The sequence below is a fragment of the Pieris brassicae genome, chromosome 7, assembly GCF_905147105.1.
Source record: "Pieris brassicae chromosome 7, ilPieBrab1.1, whole genome shotgun sequence".
Taxonomy (NCBI): Eukaryota; Metazoa; Arthropoda; class Insecta; order Lepidoptera; family Pieridae; genus Pieris; species Pieris brassicae.
This window is the reverse complement of record NC_059671.1, coordinates 5,678,802-5,702,751: the sequence shown is the minus strand read 5'-3', so window position 1 is coordinate 5,702,751 and position 23,950 is coordinate 5,678,802. Positions and strand designations below refer to the sequence as shown.

General features: G+C 32.3%; 1 protein-coding gene across 5 annotated transcripts in view; it reads right to left on the bottom strand.

Moving 5' to 3' along the window:
• The window catches only part of LOC123712300 (peripheral plasma membrane protein CASK), a 205,970-nt gene that overhangs the window by 15,608 nt on the left and 166,412 nt on the right, over positions 1 to 23,950 (bottom strand). For all 5 annotated transcript variants that reach the window (XM_045665317.1, XM_045665319.1, XM_045665318.1 and 2 more), the window contains one exon: positions 2,866 to 3,054. In XM_045665317.1, coding sequence (XP_045521273.1) covers positions 2,866 to 3,054 — 189 coding nt within the window. The remainder of the gene's footprint in view (positions 1 to 2,865; positions 3,055 to 23,950) is intronic.

Genomic DNA, 23,950 nt, shown 5'->3' with positions numbered 1-23,950 from the left:
TGACATGAAATGCGGATCAAAGATCGAATATATTATAATATACACTGCATTTAGACATAAACAAAACTATTGACAATTATCTCTTTAAGTGCTCTGTATATACCTTTGTACGTAAAGGAATGCATTTGTTAAGTAACTGCAAGTGTAAGTGTAAATATATAAATACTATTGTTTAAAAACTTTATAGAACTATTTCTAATTAATGCAGAATGTCCTTTTAAATAGGATATTCACATTGAATCAAATCAAAAATTTAAAATTGCACAGCTCTTTAACGTAGATATTTTTAGTTTTACTGCAAAGTATATTACGCAGTACTTGACCTTTTTTACAAATACACGTTTATTTTTTGTCAGAAAGTTCGTTAATTACAAAGAAAGCTTAATGTAGTCTAATGACTCATTTGAATAATTCTATTTCATATGAAAGCAAGTACGTGAGTTAAATTAAAAATTCGGTTTGTTAGAGTCTGATTTATTCATTTAACACGGTCTTCTAGAAGGTTCTACTGTACAACGTGTTATAATTGTGATGCCTTTATTTGTTATACATAATAATATAATTAAAATCATAATATATTACATTTGAAAACCACTGTGGTCTTTATTAAATAGGGTTCTAGTTAGGAGCGCAATAAACGCATATAAAAATATTTCTTCAAAGTCAAAGTCAAAAATAATTTATTTATATAGGTAACACAATGTACACTTATGAACGTCAAAAATACATAATAAATGCTTCTAATTTTTGCATTTACAAACAGTTCTATTTCAAGGATAGAACGGAAGAGAAGAACTGGCAATAAACTCTTCGCCACTCTTTTAATGACCAAGTTTTTTCTTTTAGACAATGTTTCGAAGCTGCTGCAACCATTATATCATGTTCCACATAACTTCTTAGGTAATTAATAATAATAAAATAAATTAAAAACAAACATTTGTCCTCTATCAGCAGGAGGCATGGTGAAATTGGAGCACGCACTTACATTCTCGTGGGAACAACATTGTTATTGAATGATTGCCGTATTAAATGTATCAAAATTTGTTTTATACTTTCGAAAATATACGGGTATGGCATTAATTATATGGGGTAATATCACAGGCTATATAAATACTTTACTGGAGTGCTACGTTTAAGATTACTAGATGGTATTACGGGTAACGTGCCGACTTCCAAGTTATCAGAAAGGACCAAAATCAACATATCAGCTACATAAAGACCTACTTCTTTAAATAATCCTTATTCGTAATCTTCATTGCTGACGGTCGTGCGATTTTGAATACTTCGACTTGCTGCCTTCAAACCACTCTATCCTCAGCTTGCCTCAGTGCATTAGGGATGATAAGACCCATAATTGTTTTAATTTTGTCAGACCATCGGGAAGGCGATGAGACTTCTTCTGCCATCACTCTTCTCTAAAATTACCACTTTGTCGAGAATTTTCAGTTATCACAAAAAAGTTATCAATTATGCCATAATGACCAAAGTAGCGCCCGTTTCTAAATTATAGTTGACAGTTTTGTGGTGATCTATAGTTGGTTCAGAACGGACTTATTGGTTCTTTTAGCAGTCCATTAGCATTAGCCACATTCTTCTTCAACTCCGCATCTCGAATGCCTGTATCTTTTTTCTGTCCACTGCACGAATGGACCAGAACTCTGATCCTTATTAAAAATATAGAAAATTCCAAAAGTTTTTACGAGCCCTTGGTAGTATGCGATACGTTTCTGTTTTGATATTCAGGCTCATTGCTACTGTAGCCATAGTTTCCAAAACTTAATTACAAAATTAAGTCGACCTAAGTTAATTCTCAGTATTATAGCTGATTTCCAAGTTAAGATAAAGGTGAGAATTCGAAGTTAAGATAAAGAGAATTCACCGCATAAACTACGATTTCCATATTTGGCAAATGATCGCTTATGCAACTCCGCTTTGAAGTTCAGTGAGCTTCGAGGCACACGTCGGGAAGTTTAAGATGCATAATCGGTCATTAATTAAGGGAATATACACCTTTATGATGCGCTGTATTTATTGCACAGGTCCTCGTATAAGTGTAATATATAGTTTAGAAGTTTGCCGTTCTCGATAAACAAGAATTAATTGCTGTTTATGTAATACATCAGAATATATTACATCTAGCGTACTTTAGTAGTTAGCTTTGAGGCCCTTACAGAACATGCAAACGGGCATACAGCCAGGTGACTCTCCTCATGTTAAGTAATAACGTCGCCCATATCAATGCGTGTGGGTTGCCGGCCTTTTAATAATTAGTCCGCTTTTTTTCTTGTTTATACTTTAGTGTGCAGCTGGATTTAGCTAGCTAGCTAGGTTTAGCTGCGAAGCATAACGGAATAATGGATGTTCAGGATACGACAATGACTGTTTTATTGTGGTGGTGGTAAATAATGATATTTGCGGTTTGCTACTGGCTTAATGGACACAACAATCTATGTGCGTACGCGCTAAGTAAGAAAAGTTTTATTAAATAAAAATAGTCCCTGATAATAAATAAGGTAATTTAGTATTTAAAGACTAGAATAACAATTAAAAACTATATTAATTAGCATTCATGTACTTTATAAAATCTTTTGGAAATCTTTTTTTTATTCTTGATTAAACGTACACCTCAAAGTAGAACCAATAAACCACTAAGGAGTAACCTTGGTGGCTGAAGCATTACACTACAGTACATATTTTTTATATACTAAAGAATTAAAAAAATACAACTAATAGCAATACAAATACAGCTAGTCTTGGGGACAATGTAGCATACTAATAAACAAAAAAAAATAAGAGTTTCAATAGATTTTTAGGTTATATGTTACAAACAAACATATATTTATAATACTAGCCTAAAACACCTACCATCGGTTCATCAGTGTTCTTTTGAAATTGAACGAGTCGTACTCTGGTCACGTTCTCGAATTCAGGCTCTGTGTCCTCCTCATCTTCTGTGGCCTGTGGTGCGCGTCCATTGACAGGTGGCGGAGACGCGCGGAGTGACTCCTCACCGTACACTTCGCGCGCGACCACATCGTGAGCTTGTAGTAGGGCCTGAAAAACGAAATAAGATTATCTATTTATGAATACTTCAATTTTCCTAACAATTTAAATATTTTATTCCAAACGCGTCTTTTCGAAGATATAGCAAATCGAATGGAATTTTAAGATCACTTATAAACGCACACTCACACATTACACATTCCTACAGATACCTAAATCAATAAATTATTAGTAAATTGTCTTGGTTATTATATAATGTACTCCGTACGTTAAAATAAAAAAAAGTTCAGAATTATAATAACTGTTAAATAAAATAAAACTATAGTAGGTATGAGAAGTGACCGGTGTACATACATAAATATTATTATTGAAGAGATCATTTAGAAGAGAACCATAGTGCATATTTGAGTTTTTGTTTTTTTTAAATACAATATTAAAAACGTATAGCAACATTGTTTACACATTTCAGCGGCCGTTGATAAAAAAATATTTTAAAGAAAATGATGGCCCAATGATAAAAATAGGGTTATCTTGTGCTACGATCACCAAAGCGATTCCCAAATATCATATAGTTAAATATATATATATATATATATATATATCTGATATACATTTATACCAATCCAATTATGCAGTAAATAGTTTAGTTCATTGTCTACATACGATTACTTGTAAACACCGAAAACCCGAAAAGGCTATAATGTTTTCGAGAATATAATACCTTTAAATTCCCATTCAAAGCCCTAAAGAGCGATTTCTAAAATACTCCATTACGAACAAAGGGTAAAAATCGAATGCAAGAAAATCCAAAATTTCATTTGATTCCGGCGTCGATAAGTCGAAAAGAATTTTCCATGTATCTGTAACAATTTTTCTTCTTTTCAATTTTCGATTTAGCGTTTTGGCATGCGTCTCGTTGCAGATAAAATCTGGGTATTGGATTTGTGGATAATCCACAAAATTTTTACACAATTGTACTGTATTGTACATATTATTAATATTTGATAAAAGCATCTGTAAGCACCACCAAACAACATATTGTCGAAGCTTGTCAATAAGCTAAGATAAGTACGTATATTTTTCCCGCGAAATTCTATTGTTTTTTTCCACAGATTAGATTCGATATATAAACTTTTTGATCTTCTTTTGTTCAACGGTTTATTACGGAATAAAACAGTTGACTCAACGAAAATAAAAATACTTTGAATTGGAAGCCAAATTAGTTCTTTGAATTAAAAACGCCGAAACTAGCACAATTTAAGTGTTCTATTTAGGATTGGCATTGATTTTGACTTAATTGCTCTCGTAAATCGAATCTAAAGGAATTCCAACTAAGCCAGTTGAACGTATCGTTTGAACATAGGTTTTTATAAAAGGTTTTAATATAGTTGAATATGAAAACAATGAAATTGTATAGTATGGGTAGATTATGCAATAAATAATGGCGTTTATACATAAAACTATCATATTTTGGCCAATTAAGTCATTAAAGGTAAGTTAAATTAAATGTCAAAAAAGTTATATTGGTTAATTGGTTTCTTTGTGAAAAGGTTAATTAATATTATTCATCACAAACGTCGAATAGTTTAAGTTTCGTAATAATTTAGAGATGAGCAGTGTTGGCTTCGCTAGCATAGTTGGCATATGCGTATGCATAGGCGACTGTCACCCCTGCGTCGTGCAGGGTCGTCGTATCTATGTGGGCAACATAAAGTAAAAATGATCGAAGAAATGCATGGAGTGTAAGGACCAGACTCACTAGGCCATGTAGTGCTGGATAATTATTATGAATATATTACTTAATACGATACAACTTAGAGGCCTTCTAAAAGTGCGTACCACATCCACGCACCTTCAAGTGTGAGACTTTGGGCCGATACAACTTGTTTTTCTGTTAAAAAATTCCGAAATTCCGAATTCGCGTATCGTGTAAACGTATGTACGTACGTGTATGTAGTCCTCTGGTTAGACAAAAATATGCATTTTAAACTTATACTGACACAAATCTATAATATAGATCCAGACATAGTTACATGCATTAACACAGTTTCTTCCCAAAGTATATCAAAACATTCATACGCAGCGCAGTTCGAAAAATTAAATTAGAGCGAGAAATACAGGAAAAATTGTTTGAATGCATGCTGGCAACATCGATTGGTTAGTTCAAGATTTATGCTATTGAAACACACGTTTCAGATTATAATTGAATAAAAAATATTTTTAAAATACACGCTCAATCAGAACTTTGACAGCAATTTTGAAATTTAATACCGTACTTGACGTATAAACCGGAAGTTCTGACTTTGGTTATCGGCGAAACAATTCTCTTTGAAGATCTCATTAGTTCAACCACGATGAGTGACAAAATATCGCCGTATGACAGCCGTTAATATCAACCATATGTCAGAGATAATGTTATAGGAGAACACGATGTCAGCTGTCATTATAATGGCAAAACCACGCAATATAGACATCTTACAGGTTATAAATTGTTAATGTGTTGAAGTCAATTACCAATAGCGAATCGATCGTTGCGTTCAGTTGTTTTCTGTTCGGCGCCTGTGGACACTCTAATTGTACAATGACGATAATAATAAATAATCTGTGCCTTATAAATGCAATTCAAGTAAATGAGAGTAAAACGCGAATTCCAAGATTATCAAACATAATCCGCACTTTACAATATGCGTTTTAAAGTGCAAATGGTTTAATTCCATTACAAATGGATGTATGCAAATTGTATAATTGTGCATTTATTTGTTTCCCCATTCACACGGTGACTATTCTTAATTGTATGTATAAAGGTTTACATTAAGTATAACAAAGCGTGCTCAAATTAAAATATATGTAGCGTCTTACATTACCAGTCGATAAAGAAACATTAAACAAAAGTGGTCAACTAATGTAGAATAGTTATTATTATACATAATAAATATTAAGATATTATTAATATAAGATATTAACTGATCTAACTGAAATAACCACAGTTTTTTTTGTGTCCTTTCCACTGGTAAGTAATAAGTAATTACTTTGACAAAACATTACAATTGTGGTTTTTAAATTCTTGCGCTCACTTTATTTAATATATTTTCCATTACAGTGGTGGTCTGGATGAGATCGCTCGAAAGCGATAAGGCCGCCAGTTGCCAGTTGTATTTTATTATTTTATGTGTACTGCAACCAATTAATAAATAAGTATATCTATATAATTAATTATATGTATATAATTTTTACTTGTATGTTTATTATATAAACAAATCCTTTCAAAAGCCTAAAATTGCTGAAGTATTTACACCCATTACCGATATACGGTATCTGGAGTCATTTCGCTGTTTTTGTGTCTGACGTAATATATAGGCATAAAAATTTCTAGGCGCTACTCTGGCAGCAAGCACCCTCGATGTACAATATTGCCACTTATGTTTGTAAAGCTGGTGTATGACCTACATTGTCTCATTTTAGGAGGATTTGAGCGAAAAAAAGTAATGTACCAGGCTTTATTATGGAAAGAGAAGCGATTTTTTGTACCGTTTACCCTTAAACTGACCTGAGAAAGATATATCAATTGGTTCACTTATCCCATCACATTCACGTGACACGTTCTGTCTTTTCGTTCAATCAGAAACAAATCAAAACCGTTTCATACTTTGTTTCACAATCTTGCTATTGAGCGAAACGAAAGCAGCCCTTCACACGCTCTTAAGATGGGTCCTCGGGTTTCGCCGGGCATTCTATCTACCCAAGGAAGTGTGCATTTATCATTCGTTCGAACGGTAAAGGAAAACATCGTGAGGAAACCGGCTTGCCTTAAACCCAAAAAGTCGACGGCGTGTGTCAGGCACAGGAGGCCGATTACCTACTTGGCTATTAGATTAACAAATGATCATGAAACAAGCCTAGACGTAAAAAGGTTGTAGCGTCACTCATTTCTTACCGCGGATTTTGATGGACTCTTATATATTGCGATCCTGCGATACTTTATTTTCTAAGACATAATAAGGTAACCTTTCCTTCATAGTTCTATATGGTTTTGATTAAGATGGACGCAGAAATCATGTCGGTTACAGAGCCAATAAAAGCCATCTCAAATGTTTTTTAGAGATTTATTATTCAGTCCCGTTATCGTACACATCTCACATAATATTTAACTTCGTGACCGGAATGTAAGGATTTAAGTGTAGATTTCTGTGTATATCTAAAAATAATAAATCAGTAGATTACTATTATTATTTAAAAACTTGTATGCTTTAACAATACAATATAATTATAACTACCATTTATTTCCAATCTCTACAAATGTTGACAATGTACAGTTTAGATTTGTTATCTTTTTGAAGTGAAACTTCTTTATCGGCGTTGAAAAAAAAATTACCGTCACATTTTTCGGTTACGCGTCACATTTTCCGTTACGAGCCATCTTTTACTTGTCCCTACCACGGTTGATTCGAAGCCATTAATAACAAAGTATATAATAACGATAACAATGATACTAATAATTCTATTACAATTAATGAAGTTCTGTAATAATCTTAGTAGTAATAAGGTAAAATGAAATAATTGTATTATTTGTATTCATGTCTATGATAATAAAGATTTAGTTTATAACTTTATCGAATTTAACTTTATTTACCCCATATTCTGCATATAGTCAATAATTTTTTGAAAAATAAGGTCATAAAGAAGCTTCACTTCTTACGTGTGTACACGCACACATTTTGTTTCTTAGTACTCGATATCCTAACTTCTTTCAGTACAATTGATCGGAACTCTTTTACTGCATTTTTTAAATTTCTCTATTAATGGCTTTCTTTTTCCATTCGCTTCCTGCTAATGCTTCTATATCTTCCATCATCATCTGTTCTCCTACTTCCCCATAGTTCTTTCCATATAGTTGTATCTAAAGTACAACATTTATCTGTTTATCATGCTATTTGCCTCACCCATTGACACTTCTGCTTTAGGGTATAATGACATCTATAACTTTGTTTTTGCTTTTTACTTTATGTATTCTTATTATAATTTGTAAGCTTCTTTCCATTGCTGTTTGGCATGTTATGCTAGCAGCAGTATGGGATTAGTAAGATACAAGTGTTCATGATAATTTTGTTTTGGTTAAGGGGAAATTGCCCTTTGGAGATTTTCTTCGGGGACCAAAGCCTTTTCCACCTTATGTTAATACGCCGCTTTACTTCAAGGTCATATAATTGTTCGAATTATCATTGTTTACATATTCAAGAGGCTTTCAGTTAAGGTATAAATCACTTATATATGAACATAGTAATTACATAGAGCCAAAGACCAAAAATATTGCCATAATGTATGACAGGCGTTATACATATGACATTTTGAGTTTTGTTTCTCAACCTTATTTGACTAGTTCAATGCCAAGTTACGCAAGTTTTTCCAAGCGGGTATTATAAATTATGTTCATACTCCGATAACTTTTTTCTATGATACCAGATTGCAAAAACATGTTGCTCCAAATACGGCTGCTGCCTAAAAGTTTCTGTTGTGTTCGGACATCAACATATTCAAACAAACAAAATATGTAATACAAAACGTCGCCCAAATTCGACGAATTTATATATGCATTGATTGAAATACACAATTTATACTTTATACTGAACAGCCTTATGTAGTACTTTGGAAATGGGAAAAAGTTATTGAATACTTTCAAACGAAAACGTGATCAAGTTTCCAAGCATCGCATCTACGATAACTGGGTTGAAATGAATTATTATTAAGTGAAAGTATCTTCCATCTTAATGTACTTTATAAGGTTCACTATTTTAATATTATATTAACGTATTATGGATAAGCGACCGTAGAAGCCTCACTATTACTCACAAAAGAATTAACCTGACGAATAAATTTGTCAACCAACAGCCTTTTTGTAATATGAGGCAAAACGGGCAGGTGGTTCATCTGATGTTAAGTGCCCATGGACACTCATATTGCCATAAGGCTCGCTCTTTCTGAGGGCACATAGAGGCTGAAACTATCAGATAACTTCTCTTCCAGACAAGTAAAAATTCAATAATGGCGATATTTTAATAAATAAAACAAATTCGTAATTGTTTGAACACTTATAACTCGAGAATGGATGGTATAACATAGGGTTCCCAAAAAGGGACGAAATAAAAATTAGAGAAAAAAATCCTTTACAAAATGTTCAATGTCAAATAGGTTTCGTAACTGTCATGTATTACGTAATTCGGCGGGTCAGCTTGTATGCATTAAGAACAGACATAATATAATAAGGACTAAAAACGTATGTGATTTTTTAAGAATAATTAGGCCAAAACATACAAAGATTTTTAAACCAACTGCCGTTGTTAAATAAAACACTCTGTTTTGTGGTAATGTATTATTCACGTAAAAGCAAGTCAATACTAAATTGTTAATAACAGCATTTCAGACATTCAACGAATTTCAAACAGGAATAATTGATTCCAAACTCAAAGCCCCTCCAGGTTTTGCCGCAAAATCGACGTTGCGCATTATTCTAACACTACTGAACTCCACTTACAATTGTAACTGTATATTCAATACAACTCAAAGCAATAAACCGTCATAAGTTTATCTGCGAGACAAAGTTTCTTAACTCATGAAACGCAATCGCGTTCGACGTAAGCAGTAATCTTTTTTATTTATCTAAAACGGGTGAAGCATACTACACATATTCCTGAGACAAAAGTCAGCACTACTAGAGGATATAGTATTTAAACCTAATATGGAGAGAGAAACGGACAAAAGGCTATAGAAGGAGGATTGACACCGTGGAGAGGGACGGGGGCTCGAAGCCGATTGGCGCATCGCAGGTTCTTTTGTCTCAGAGGCCAAGACTCACTTTAGGACGTTGGCCATACAAAAGTACATATATTCCTACTTGTTTTCTGGGAAGGACCATTTTTGTTCACGGAATTATTTGTGATATAATTTTTGACTGCTTTATTAGGTTCCTTGATAAGACCGATAACAGTGGGCGTAGTGTGATATTCTAATATGATCATAGCTGATTTAAGTTTCGTGGCTATTTAATTGATTACGTAAAACACAAGTTATACATTATATATCTAGTGGAATTTCATTTGATTTTTCAATAAATTTATCTAAATCAATGTTAATTGGTCCCCAATATGAAGGAATAATGTCACACACACAATGACAATTGTCAGGTCTTATTTTTGTATAAAAAATAAGAAATGAGTAAGTTCGCATTCCAGTCCAGGCCAGTTCCATTCCATGTTTGATGATATCATGACAATTATACACTGAAGTCGCTCACTCAAAAAAAGGTTCTTTACTTCATTACGAAATAAACATTTGTGATAATTATTATTGTATTTCAATGTTAATACATAATAATAATTTACAAATTTGGATCAAACTCTAATTTACTTAAGCCTCGAGGGGAACCTCGTGGTTATTTAAACGCTTGTTATCTTGAACTCTTGGTAATCTAAAATTTATCTCTGGTCCTTTGAGTAAAATTACCAACGAACGACTGTATAGTTAACAAATAGTAAGAGGTATTAATAGTTTTAATGTTTTACTATTTTCTACTTTAGTATGTAATTTGAAATTGTGATAAAAACTATATCTAATATTGTATGATAATGGTATATTTTGAAATTTGAGAAAGAAATTTCTTAATATATTTCTTTCTCAAAACTAAACGTTGAACTTTAATTTGTCGTCTGTAAAGGGAATGCAATATTCGTATACCACTAACCGAGACAGTCGTAAATTTACTGGCTACGTGCCTTTCTGCTTAGATTGCAATCGAAAACTAACTGCTTTTGACAATGCACTTCTGAAATAGTAGATACACTTTGCGTTAATATTTTTTTATTGTCTTTACACATAGACATAATTGAACATTACGATCTAGACTAACTTAAGAGTAATAAGTCATTTAAAACTAACATAATTTCCTAGAATGAATATTTAGCATAACAAAGTAACCAATAAACCTTGTGTACAATTTTTTTCCACTTACCACAGTTTAGCACTTAAAACTAACGTGCACACTAATCGTGAATTCGTTATTTACACACAGCTATTACACAGCTTTTTTGATAGGTCCATGCGATCCGTTAAAGAAAATATCGTTTTCATTGAAGGACTTCGCTAAATATTATTTTGTTCTGAAAACTAAATCCATAATTTATAGACATACATAAAAAATTATAAATGTTGAAAATGTTTGTTTTTATAAACGTACCGTGCCGTATATAACAATAGGAAAAAATGTAATGTGTATTCGATAGGAATTGTTGTCATCAAGAGCAAATTGTCGAAATAGGAAAATCTAAATTCACGGAAAATGTTACTGAATAAACAGTCAATTCATGTAGAGGTAGGGGAGAGTATGTATATCGGGAGTAAATGCAGCGCCATCTGCCAGTGGCGTTCATCAACTCACGTCACTTCATAGCTTACCTACTGACTTTTGCGTGGAAATATTTAAGTTCCTGCAAATTTTGTGTTATCTGACAGAATATCAAACAACGAGCCATTTTGTGGTTATGATATATTCCGTTTGCTTTAGTATTATTCTGTTTTAAATCTGAATAATATTATTCAAAATTAAATTAAAACAATATCATCTCTATAATCAGTAGGCAGGAAATTGTTTGTCAGAAATACGAATTCGGCACCAAAATCAACCTATTGGTTATACATATCATTATCAACTAGCTAAGGAGGCTGTATGCGATATTGTCATCATAATTATTAAAGGTTGTGGTTCATTGTATGACGCATCTCTTAGTAATATTTCGATTAAGCGTACTTACAAACAATAAATACATTTATAACTTTAAATGTATAGAAGAATAAAAAATGAAATAATCAAAAAACAAGAAATCAATAATAGAAATAAAATTAAAATTTTATTTATTTAAATCAATCTTTGATACCATTAAAGTAATTACAACGTATTTAGTTGAGTGATAAATTGTTTGGCATAATATCAATAAGATTTCACTTTGAGATAACGAAAACTTCATCAATCTCAAAACACGTTCATACAAAACGCTTAATCCTCGAAAGCCTGTCAGACAGACCTAGATCTATTTAACAGCCTTCGTTTCCTTTGGACAGTTGCGTAAACTGATTCACTCGCTCGAACTGGGATTACGTTTATTCCTCGGATACTATGAAAATTCCACTAGAGCCTTCTAAAGGCGCCTCCGACCCTAATTCTCAAGGACGCAATGTTTATATTTTGTACAAACGATATCCAAAGAGTAAACAAGTCTCTTCTGGGCGAAAAATATTATTTGAAACATAAGTAATGTTGTTTAGATGTATGTAAAGCTTGCTTAGCGGTACTATATACGGATAAAGTTTTTATTCGTTTGTTATTGTTTTAAAAGGTTGCAAGTTGCGTCGCTTGCCTAATACTAATTACTAATACTACTAATAATATAGCAACAAAAATAAAACGTAAGGCAAGGATAATAAAGAGAATAATTATTATTTGACTTGACAAATCAAATTTAATTAGTAAATTTACTAATTTGATAACAAAAAATATTTAAAATAATAAAATTTGTTTCCAGGTTTTTACTGTCAGTTCGTATAGTATAATGCCGGTAACGAATAACAACAAACTAAAAGAAAGTCTTTGTAAGAAACCTAAAAGAACACAGGAAAAGTATTAGACAAAAGCGTATTACCAAACTTATTACAATGGTTAGACCAAGATGCTCAAACTCAAACTCTAAATACCTTTCATTCATATAGATAGTACATTTATGAACGTCAGAAAACAAGTTAAATTAATTGTAAATTTACACTTACTACCAGTTCGCAAGTCCAGGGCATAGAGCGGGCAAGAAGACCTGGCAAGAAACTTTACCCTACTCTTTTTAATCGCTAAGTTTTGAGTCATAGAAATTGTTTGAACTAGAGCAAATCAATCAGTGATAATTCTCTAAATTCATTTGGTAGTTGGTTGTAAAAACGAATACAATTTCCATATAAAGAGTGGTTGCTAAATATCGATTCAGTCAAGCATCTTGCAAGTGAAGAATTTGCATATGATTCTTGCTATATACATTTATGTTAATGGAAGGATGAGAGCAGCAGAGAAAAACAAAAGACGCAACGCTTTTCGCTTGATGATCAGTGGGTCAAACGGAAAACAGATCGTGTCCTGTGCAAATACCGTTTCGTCTTGATTCTCATTAGTATAGGTTTTTGTTAATCCTTGAATACAGTATAACCTTAATAGTCTTTAGGCGATTAACGTAAATCATTTAATCAATGTAAGATTATTTCGTAACCATGACTCAAGATAGCCACTCGTTGAATTGTTAATTGTATAGTGTTGGAAGCCATTTGTCTTTAAGATATAGTATAATATATAATACATATATTTATTAATAAAGAATATATCCGCACACAATTTTAATAAATTTTAATTAGTTCTTTTATCTTCTATTTGTATTCTAATACTTTTTTTGTGATAGCGCTCAATCCCTTGATGCTGCCTATATCTACATGCTATCAAGAAGAATAATAAATGATTTTTTATTTTAATTGGAATATAAGTTTCAACCAAAATCTTTTAATACTATGAAAAGGTCTGGTTACGTAATTAAGTAATTCTGAATTAATTACTATACAAATGAAAATTGTAAGCCGAAGTAAGAGCAAATACCAACGAATTTGTTCTAAAAGTTAACTAATGATTTAATTAGTTCATCTATTATTATAAAATATTTTTATAATCATAATATTACGAAACTTTAATATATTTTCACTACAGTATATCTCGGAGTTCGGTGTGCCTCTTGGCAAATGCTGTTCTATATCCTTTGGGACTCTTCTCCAGTTGTGGCCTGCTGGCGTCATCCCATCTTTCGCGCTTTCGCCCTCTTCTCCACATTCCGTCTCGAAGCTCCATAGTATATGACCCGTCTATCTCGATTTCATTTGGTCTCAGTGAGAATCTCTGTCTCCTATATATAACTCTTATTCTTGCTTGTTTCTGTTTCTTTGCTTGTCTAATATTCTTATTATCAGCATTCTTCTTTCCATAGCTCTTTGGCAGTGTGCTAGCAAATAGAGTGTCACTAAATACTTTTACTGTTAATAAAATTTCAAGTACGTAGAACAAATATAAGCAAAGTGGTTGTTCTGCTCTGTGATCCGTTAATTTCACCACAGATTACTCATACTAAAACCTATACTAGGAATGGTAGTGTATGAATTCACCGTTGTTTAATTGCGGTATAATCTGGCCATAAATTTAGGATTCATGTTTCGCAGTCCTATGTGGTGTACACAAATAGCTGAGTAATGAATTGGTAAAGTTTGAGGAAATTTATTGTACACGCTTTCAACTCTGAATGTAGACAGGCAAGTGAAACAATACTTATCAGTTAATTGCTATTAACTACAACTTTTCATATATATTAAACGTACATTGTTTTTGGGGTTCCAAGACTGACTTTAGTATAAAACCACAACACGATAATGTAATATTGTAATTGTAATTATTTATTTCAAATTGGACAGGAGGCTCCTGATGTTAAGAGAATCCGCCGCCCATGGACACTTACATTGCCACAATGCTCGTAAATGCGTTGCCGGCCTTTTAAGAATGTTTACGATCTTTTCTTGTCTTATAAGAAATAATCGTAAATAAATACATTCAAACAGTCAGTCTTTTTAGTAATATAACTTTAGCATTAACGTTAATATCTAAGTATAATTAGACAAAAATGTTAATGCGTTATTAACAAAAACGGGCAGGTTTATTGTAGAACATTAGAAATTCTAATCCCAGAGAGCACATTCGGCTTTTGGTTTGTTTAAATAACATGTGCTTAAAATGGAAAATTAGAAGAGACCCATTAAAACAAATAATTATAAAGCACATACATAATGCATTTTTTGAATATAAAACTAAATACAACATAGTTTAGTACAGCTTCAAGTCTTTTGAAAAGTTATGTAATCTGTTCGTAAATAATTATATACATTAATAATTAATTACGTTTTAAGATAGAATTCCCGTCGCAGTTACCAAAATGAATTAAGAAACGAAAGTAATGTTCGTAGCGTATACAAGATACCGTTCATCTTACCGCACGTAACGAACTTCACTACGTAAGAGGTGTCGGGTAGAAAAACCAATTAGTATAATATAAAATAAATCATTTAATACCAACGGCCTCATAGTACCTATCCTTTGAAGTATCTACCCAAAGTTTGTTTACGGGATGTTTGGATACAACAAACTAGAGACCCAACGGAAGCTACAGCTTGGCTTATACGTTCTTAAAGACATAATTAGACAATGTATAAGCCAATGTATCTATGTTGAGGATGTTGATATATTTTACCAAAGAGGCGGGAAGACTTTGACTTTGTTTGGCAAATACAATTTAGGTTTTTTATTTTTTTTATTGTCTATTAATGTACTTACTTAAGTTTTCTGTTTCATATATATTGTTTATCTATGTAATCTGTTTTGGGTTTGTATATTGACTAAGTGTTTTTAACCGAGGGCTCATCTTAAGGGCGTGTGTTTTTAAATACCCCTCAAAACAGCAGAGGGTTTTCAGTTACAACTCATTATAAAAAAATACAAGATTATATTTAGTGGCGACTGTAATCAGTTAAAACTTCAGTTTCTTTGTGTATGATATTTTAAATCTGTGTTTAATCCCATTGCAAAGGTCTTCCATCTTCCATGTGCAGTGGTAGCCTAGTGGCTTCTGCGTGCGACTCTCATCCCTGAGGTCGTAGGGTTGATCCCCGGCTGTGCATCAATAGACTTTTTTCCTATGTATGCATTTAACATTGAGTTAGAGATGAAAACATCGTGAGGAAACCGGCTTGCCTTACACCCAAAAAGTCGACGGCGTGCGTCAGATACAGAAAGCTGACCACCTACTATTATATTAACAAATGATCGTGAAACAGATATAGAAATCTGAGGTCCAGAGCTAAAAAGGTTGTAGCACCATTGATTTACTTTTTATTTTATAAAGGTCCTCCGCATTGAATATAACCAAACTTATAATCGCTTGAATATACAATTGAGGATTTATATTTATAAAAACACGTTTTGTATTGAGCCGTTATATTAACATAAATCGCTATAACCACATATTTTCCAAAATGGTATTTTTTTATTTTTTCATACAACCTGTACAGCTGTATTTATAAATCATTTCGAATGACGTCACACACTTTTACTATGATTAAATGTGACAATTACGGCTAATTACCAATCATTTATGAGAGTTAACCCAAGCGACTTCTTCAATACAAAGTGTCGCCTCGTTAGTTGTTCTGTGCTATGATATAGCAGGCTAATGTTGAGGAAGCCTTCTTAGGTTCTCATGTCATTTTCACACGTATATATCATTTTTATAAAATATTTCTAGAAGAAAGAATACTATGTCCGGGTCGGTTCTGTCCCGTTATTTTGTTAATTAACTTTTTAACGATTAACTCGATATAATTAGTAATTGCCTGGCTGTGGTCTAACGAACCTTAATCAAAATCTTATTAACATGGAACTACGTCCGTCGAACCACGGTCGAATTTTCTACTTCGTTATTTCACATGTTATAGTGGTAACATGGCACACTGGTAACTTCCTTCGTTATTTATTTATAAGATATAGACAACAATATTAAGGCAAAGAATACACGACATTTATGCATGTTTTGTTTAAAACAAAAGAAAAATGATCCAGTTGCGGGAAGTAGCTTATGCAATCTATGCCAGATAAGTCTGTGCCCAAAGCGCCTCAAGTAGGGTTGCCATTTTTCCACTATAACTTGCCAAGTGCCATTGTGTATGTACTAGATAGCATTTGGCATTTAGCGTCATATTTCCACGTACTGTCCTTTTTTTCGTAATTTTTCATAATCACATTGACGTTCATTAAATGTTTCAAGCCGGAATAAAAGTTGTTTTTGTAACATTAAGAATATGTTTTCAGTTGAAGTTCTGTAAGAGTATGTACACATAATTTTTAAAGGTGTAAAATTATTTGGTCATATATAATAATTTGTTTAAGATAAAGAGAGCCGAAAGACAAAAGAGGAATACGGATTCTGGAATCTGATTACACAAACGCATGTAATGATGTATTTGCGTATGTGATGGATTAGAGAACCTATGTACCAATCAGAATTTAACGGAATGCATCTTTCTTTTGTTTAACAGTGCGGGCTATAAAAAAATTTTCATAGAAAATCTGTAAGTCATCCCAAATTAAATAGTAAGTTTGTTATCCAAACAAACCCTACTATTGGCAATCGTTTGGTACCATTTAAGTCATAACGACAAATAGAGAATAGATGATGTAACTTTCGGCTAATGTTGTTTTTATCGGACTCGGGCTTAGAAAAACGTTTCAGTTCACGATTCTTTCGATCAGAGCTAATGGCCATTATTTAAATAAGAAATCGATTATCAATCTGGTAAACTAAGATTAATGGTTTGAATAAAATTAATTTTGATTAAAGTTACTTATTACTTAACAAATGGTTCTGTTTTTTCAGGGTCTGTGCTTGTGTGTAGGGATTTTAATTTTAACTGTGATTTTTTGTAAGGCGTCTAATAATCTGAACCATTATTATAAAGCTGAATAGTTCGCAGTATTCTCAAGAATGAATGGTTCTAATTGAAAAATAGTTTTTGTGTTGTTTAGTTCATTTACTGAGGAATACGTCACACGATATACCGGGACTCTAAACCCGAATAAATGTGTAAAAAATCGCAGTGAAAACAATAGCATTGGTTACATTCGAGTTACCTTTTTAGGTCTGGACCACAGATTTGTCAATCTAATAGTCAAGTAGGTGATCAGCCTCATGTGCCTGTCGCCGTCGACTTTTTGAGCGAATGTTATGTTGCGCACATAAAAAGTCCATTTTTACCCAGCATAGGATGGAACGTACGACTTCAGGGATGAGAGTCGCACGCTGAAGCCACTAGGCCAACACTGCACTTACTTTCGAGTCACCCGGAAGAGGACCTTCTTGAATTTAGTTCCTATGCTATTTTGTTATCAATGAAAAATGTCTGATAAAGGTTTTGAAACTGCGATAAGTGTTGTTGCTGTAAATATCTATATAATGAAGTCGGTCACAAAGTAGACAAATATATACAAGGTTCATCAATATTTATAAGACTAGTGGCGGTTAGAATAATACTCAATATTTATGTAACTATTGAATTTACGTGGTAAGCGTACAGGGTGTTGAAACCTTTTTATACCATGCAAAACCATACACTGTATATTCACAATATGTCAGAAAGATAAATCGCCCATGTATTTAGATTTAATTAAAACAGTATTAATTTTACATTAATTTATGTTAATGGCGACTAAAGTTTTGACTTCGCTAGACAGTTTTAATTGATGATGTTAATTACAGTAAATACCTAAAATTTTCGAATATTTTTTGTCAAACAAATTTGTTGTCTCTTGGAATTGATGAAAAACAATTAAGTGGCACTATAATATAATCATGGTATTTACATATGAATTCTTTAATTACATTGATGAGTCTGAAGCTTATATGCCTGTCGTCATATTTTCGGGTCTAACACGACCATTCTTCATGTTAACTTCACCAAGAATTGATTGAAAAGAAGAACAATCAATGAATGCACGGCGGGGCTTTGAACGGTTGACCGAGTTAAGAGTCCTAATATTAAACCACTAGGCCAACGCTTTCAGAATAACAGTAAGCTCTACAAAAACGCAAGGAATGTTGATTAAAGCTCCAACTTTCATCACTTGGGAAATTCTAAGTTTTTTCCTGACAACTGACAATAAAACTAGTTTTATGACTACATATGTATTATATGTGAACATATTTTACAAATACTTGCAAGACTGGATCGAAACAAACATGAAAATAATTGATTTCGATAAAAACCAAAGACGTACGATATTTTGCCAACGAGAACAACATCTCTTTACAACACAATCAAAACTTTAGTCTATTATTGCAATCGAGAAACTAAAATGCTTACAAGAGATTTTATCTACTACGTTTTCTTGACACTCTTTCTGAGGTTTGACAAACAAAGACCTTGAAGTGTACGAGAGTCTCGACATGCAACACAATTAAAATACAAACAATGAACAAAAGATAGACAAAGCTCTAACAATACATCTGCACAGTTGCTGTCAGGTAGAATAAAATTACTGCGTCTATGAAAAGATATTTGTTTATGTAGTACAGAATTTTTCGTTCTACTGTACTCAATGTGCATACCAACTGTTACTTACTTATACAAAGGCCGGAATTCGTAAACGGAAGTAGTCTGTGTAAGTCAAATCTCGTTTGACATGTACAGACATATCTGATAGCACACGCAACATTGAGACAGCTCAGATACTTCTTGTAATATTACCTCTGTATATTCAAATATTTAGACAACAATGGATGGCATTCCAAATCGGAAATTATAGTCTGTAGATGTCACGACGTTTTTGAAGTTTGCCATATCTGACAGCACATGCATAATTTAGATAGTTCACTTACTTTTTGCAATAATACATGTGTACACATACACAAATATTCATACAACAATGGCCGGTATTTAAATAACGGAAAATATAGTCAAATATAATCTGTACATGTCAAACTGTATTTAGTCTACTTCAAAACAATGTTTGACATAGACAACTTCAGATACAGATTTATATAGTACTCCTATATAAAAAAAAAAATAAGTCGATTTGCTGTTTATGCTATATCAATGTATTATATCCTGAAAAATAAATAAGTAATTAAAATCGACTTGATCAACCGATCGGAGATTTCTTGTTGGTTGTGTAATGTATGTAATAGAAGCCCTCAAAAGCTATCCAGACCTTTCATTCATTTCACACGAATATAACATTGCACTATATGGAACATAATAAATAAATAAAAAATCCTTTTTATTCTTGCAAAAAAAAAGAAAAAACTTAATTTTATTATAATATTTTTTTAGAATATAAATTACACTATTTTTTTATAATTATTGACCTAAACTAGTTAGGTTGGGTTTAAGTTATATGTAATTCCTAATTATTCAGCAAAAACACTTCCGCAAGTCAAGGCTTCCTCCAAGGATCTCCAGGTATCTCGTCTGCCTATTTTAGCATTTAGATCAACCATAACTATAAATGTATAATGTGCAAGATCTAAGGCTCGTATGTTAGTAAGTAAAGTTTGATTGCTGCTTTTGCAATGATACGTAGAGAAATGAACAATTCGAGAAAATTCTGTTTCTATACAGCAAAGTATTTTTTGTTACATTTTTTGGCATTGTGCCAATGGTAAGAAACAAGTTAGAGTCGCGTTACTAATTGCTACTAAATAAAAATAATAAAGTTTTTTAGACGGGCTAAACATTGTTTCTATATATCCTCTTTTTGTAAACTTTCAGACTTAAAAAAGTTTTTTATCCTAGTAGGTTGGGAATATTCTTAGTGTTTGTGATGCAAATCGCTCTGCGGAAATAGAACAATGAAAATTCAGATAAGTAAAATTAAATTAAATTTTACCTTCTTTAGTAGTAATTTACACTTAAAACTATATAAAGTTTTATGTGTAGTATTAGTATTTGGTAGAAGGAATATGTTTTGTATGTATGGAATTTTTAACACCACCTAAAGAGGAAATAACTGAAATACTTATTTTTTTCCGGATTCTAGCCGGTTTTATTACCAGACATTAATTTACAGTAATAAAATAAATCGCTACAAACTTTTTAGGCATCAGATTTCTGTATCTGTTTTACGATCATTTGTCATAGGTGATGTCCCTAACACACTTAACACCACCTTTGAGCCTAATTTGAATGTTAAATGCGCACATAGAAAGAAAGTACATTGGTGCAAAGTTGGGAATCAAACCTACGACTTCGACGACTACGACGACGGATGAGAGTCGCACGCAGAAGCAACTAGGCCAACACTTATTTGTATAACACACATTTGTATACAATAGTATAACTGTTTGATAGGTATAAATTCAACTGAAAAATGCAAATAAAATGTGTAACGCAAGCGTATATGTATGCCAAGTGAAAATGAAAAGCGTTCTGCATTTGACTTAAAACGGCGCAATAAATTTTCTAACCCCACTTAAATAAGATTAATCCAGTTACACCCACGTTGAAATTTAAAATTGCATACGCGGGTAGCTTTGCTAGCGACTTTGTTCACGTTATTGACAAATAAAATCTATATCTATTGTGTGTAGACAATATAGGTTTCTAGTAAAATAATAACAAACTCACCACTCCTTATAACAGTGTTTGGAACGTCAAGTATTGCCTTTTGTTAACATAACTTTTACACATTTAAAGTAAACACTTTTTTACCGGATGTATTACTGTAAACTTATACTTTACAAAGTACAGATATACAGATAATACAACTTACTCTACAGCTGTGATACTTTTTGACATTCAACACCTTTGTCTTCAGCCAGTGACCACGCACGCTAAACGTCGGGAGAAATTTAAAACTATTTAAAATAATTATAAGTTTATAATGAAACATAGCTACAATCCGGTAGCAAAGCATTTTCTTTAAACGTCAGTTCAATTTTTTCGAAGTTCAAATAGAGTAAGAATCATTATTTTGGGTATATTACAATCAAAATTAACGTAACGAGAAAAGTAATAGACAAAACTACTAGTTACATTATAGAGTTACGTTATATATAGTTTTAGATATATACGGCGTTAGACACCCAACTCCCCCTAGTCATAACAAGGTACTTATTAAAAATGGATTTTTATGATGACACATAGTGTTTCTTGAAATCCACCCTTTGTATCATAGTAAAATCACAAATTATGGAGAATATTTCTTAAATATCAAATAAAATATTACTGCGTAGTAATAAAAAATATTGTATTTTATTGTGTATAACATTTTATCACTAATATTAAAATATCATCTAACTCAGTCACGAACGTTTCATTCTGGTATCGCAAAATGAAACGCAGGAAAAACGGCTGTCTACATCGAAGAACATTACCTACTGTGACACTAAATAACCTCCATAACATCGTTTCTCTATCTCTTATTGTGATCTCTTTATATGGTTGTTAGAAGATACGAAAACAGGTCAAGGATATAGACGTAATAAAAAACTTATTTATTTTAATTCATTTTACTATGTATATTAAAATGATTTTATAGCTAGATTGTCAAAAGGTTAGAAATCATATAAATATCTACATAAGTAGTTACGGTATATGTTCTGTTAAAACTAACAAATTATATATAAAAGTTGACATAAGATGTTTAAACAAGTTTTTTTTATGTAACAGGAGACTAACGGGCAGGAGGCTCATCTGATTTAAGTTATACCGCTGCCCATTGACACTCACATTGCCAGAAGGCTCGCAAGTGCATTGCCAGCCTTTTAAGAAATGATACGCTATTTTCTTAAAGGAGATAATTAATCGTAAGAGAGTATATTTTTTGTTTGGTTTTAAAATACTTCATTATTTTATAAATGTGTAATGACACAATGATTAGTAATGATTTTACTACGCTACGTACCAGATCAATATCATAGGTACCTACATAATATTATCGGCCGCCTATAAATTTAAGTAACAGTAGTACATAATAGTATTATGTAATAAAGAATGTATAAATAAAAAATTGTAACTAATGAAACCCTATTACGTAGACAAAGTCACATGCTACAATTTAATCAATCAGTAAAAGAGTCAAAACAATTCCACTATCTCCCAAGAGTGGAGCCTTCAATTGGGAAAGGAAAATAAACTCTCACGCAATTCCCTTCACGATTCAATTGGTTCACGTCAATAAGTTCGTAATAAATTCCCATTCAACGATTTCCGAGGTTTCTGGTAACGTTTCGGTCGCCATAGCCCGAAATTTTAATATTGTATTATTTAAACTGTGTCAATACATTACAGCGTCATTGCAGTGTCTGGCCACAATTTCTCAAAATAATTTATTCCACGTTTGTCTTAAAATGTCTCGTGTTAATTCAATAAGTACACAAAAACAGAGTGTTTTCCACTTGATAGACTGTAAGTAGTGTCCTTGGACACTTATGTTAAATTGTGTCTTTGTGCAGATTTAGAAAAAAAAACAGAAGACAATTTTTTGTGTTCTATGCTATAGTATATTAGATACGCTAGGTCAAAAAGATTTACAATCTTAATTTACAGATAGAATGCCTTCAGATTGTTAAATTCGTACAGAAAAATTCGACGCAGGCCGAAATATCAAAACTTTTTTAAAATAGAATAAAATATGGTTATATTCTCGTAATAAAATAATATGTTAAACCAATGGTCTGGAATGTTCAGACAGTTCAAATTGTGATTTAATATAATGAAATGAAAACATCCATTATATTTCTAATTTCTTTCTCGCAAGGGATAACTGTGGAAAAATGATATAAAAACATGAGTTAAAGCATGATGTAACAAGTAAAACTATCATTTGAATACGGATCCCTGCCCGTTTGTCGCGTTCTATTAAAAAGAGAAAAAAAAAAAACAAAACAACGCTATCTTTATAACTCCAAGACAGGACCATCTCAATTCATATTGGACGTCACTAACAGATATTTTGGAAAACAATTTTTTTACATTTTCACGGATGGCTGAGCAACTCTCTCGAGTACGAAATTAAAGTTATCCAACCAGAGTTGACGGATCTAAATTTTTTTGTAATTACATACTAACATTAATTTACCGATTGAACATAAATTCGTCATATATGTTTTTTTTAGTGCATATCATTAATAGGCCGTGTTGGCCTAGTGGCTCGAATGATGGTTTTGCAGCAATGGATTTTTCTTTCTGAGGCCAATAAATGTATGATGAAGGTCTTAACATCCTCACGACATGTATCAGCTTAATCACCTATTTGCCATATATTTCCTATATAACAAGAACAATT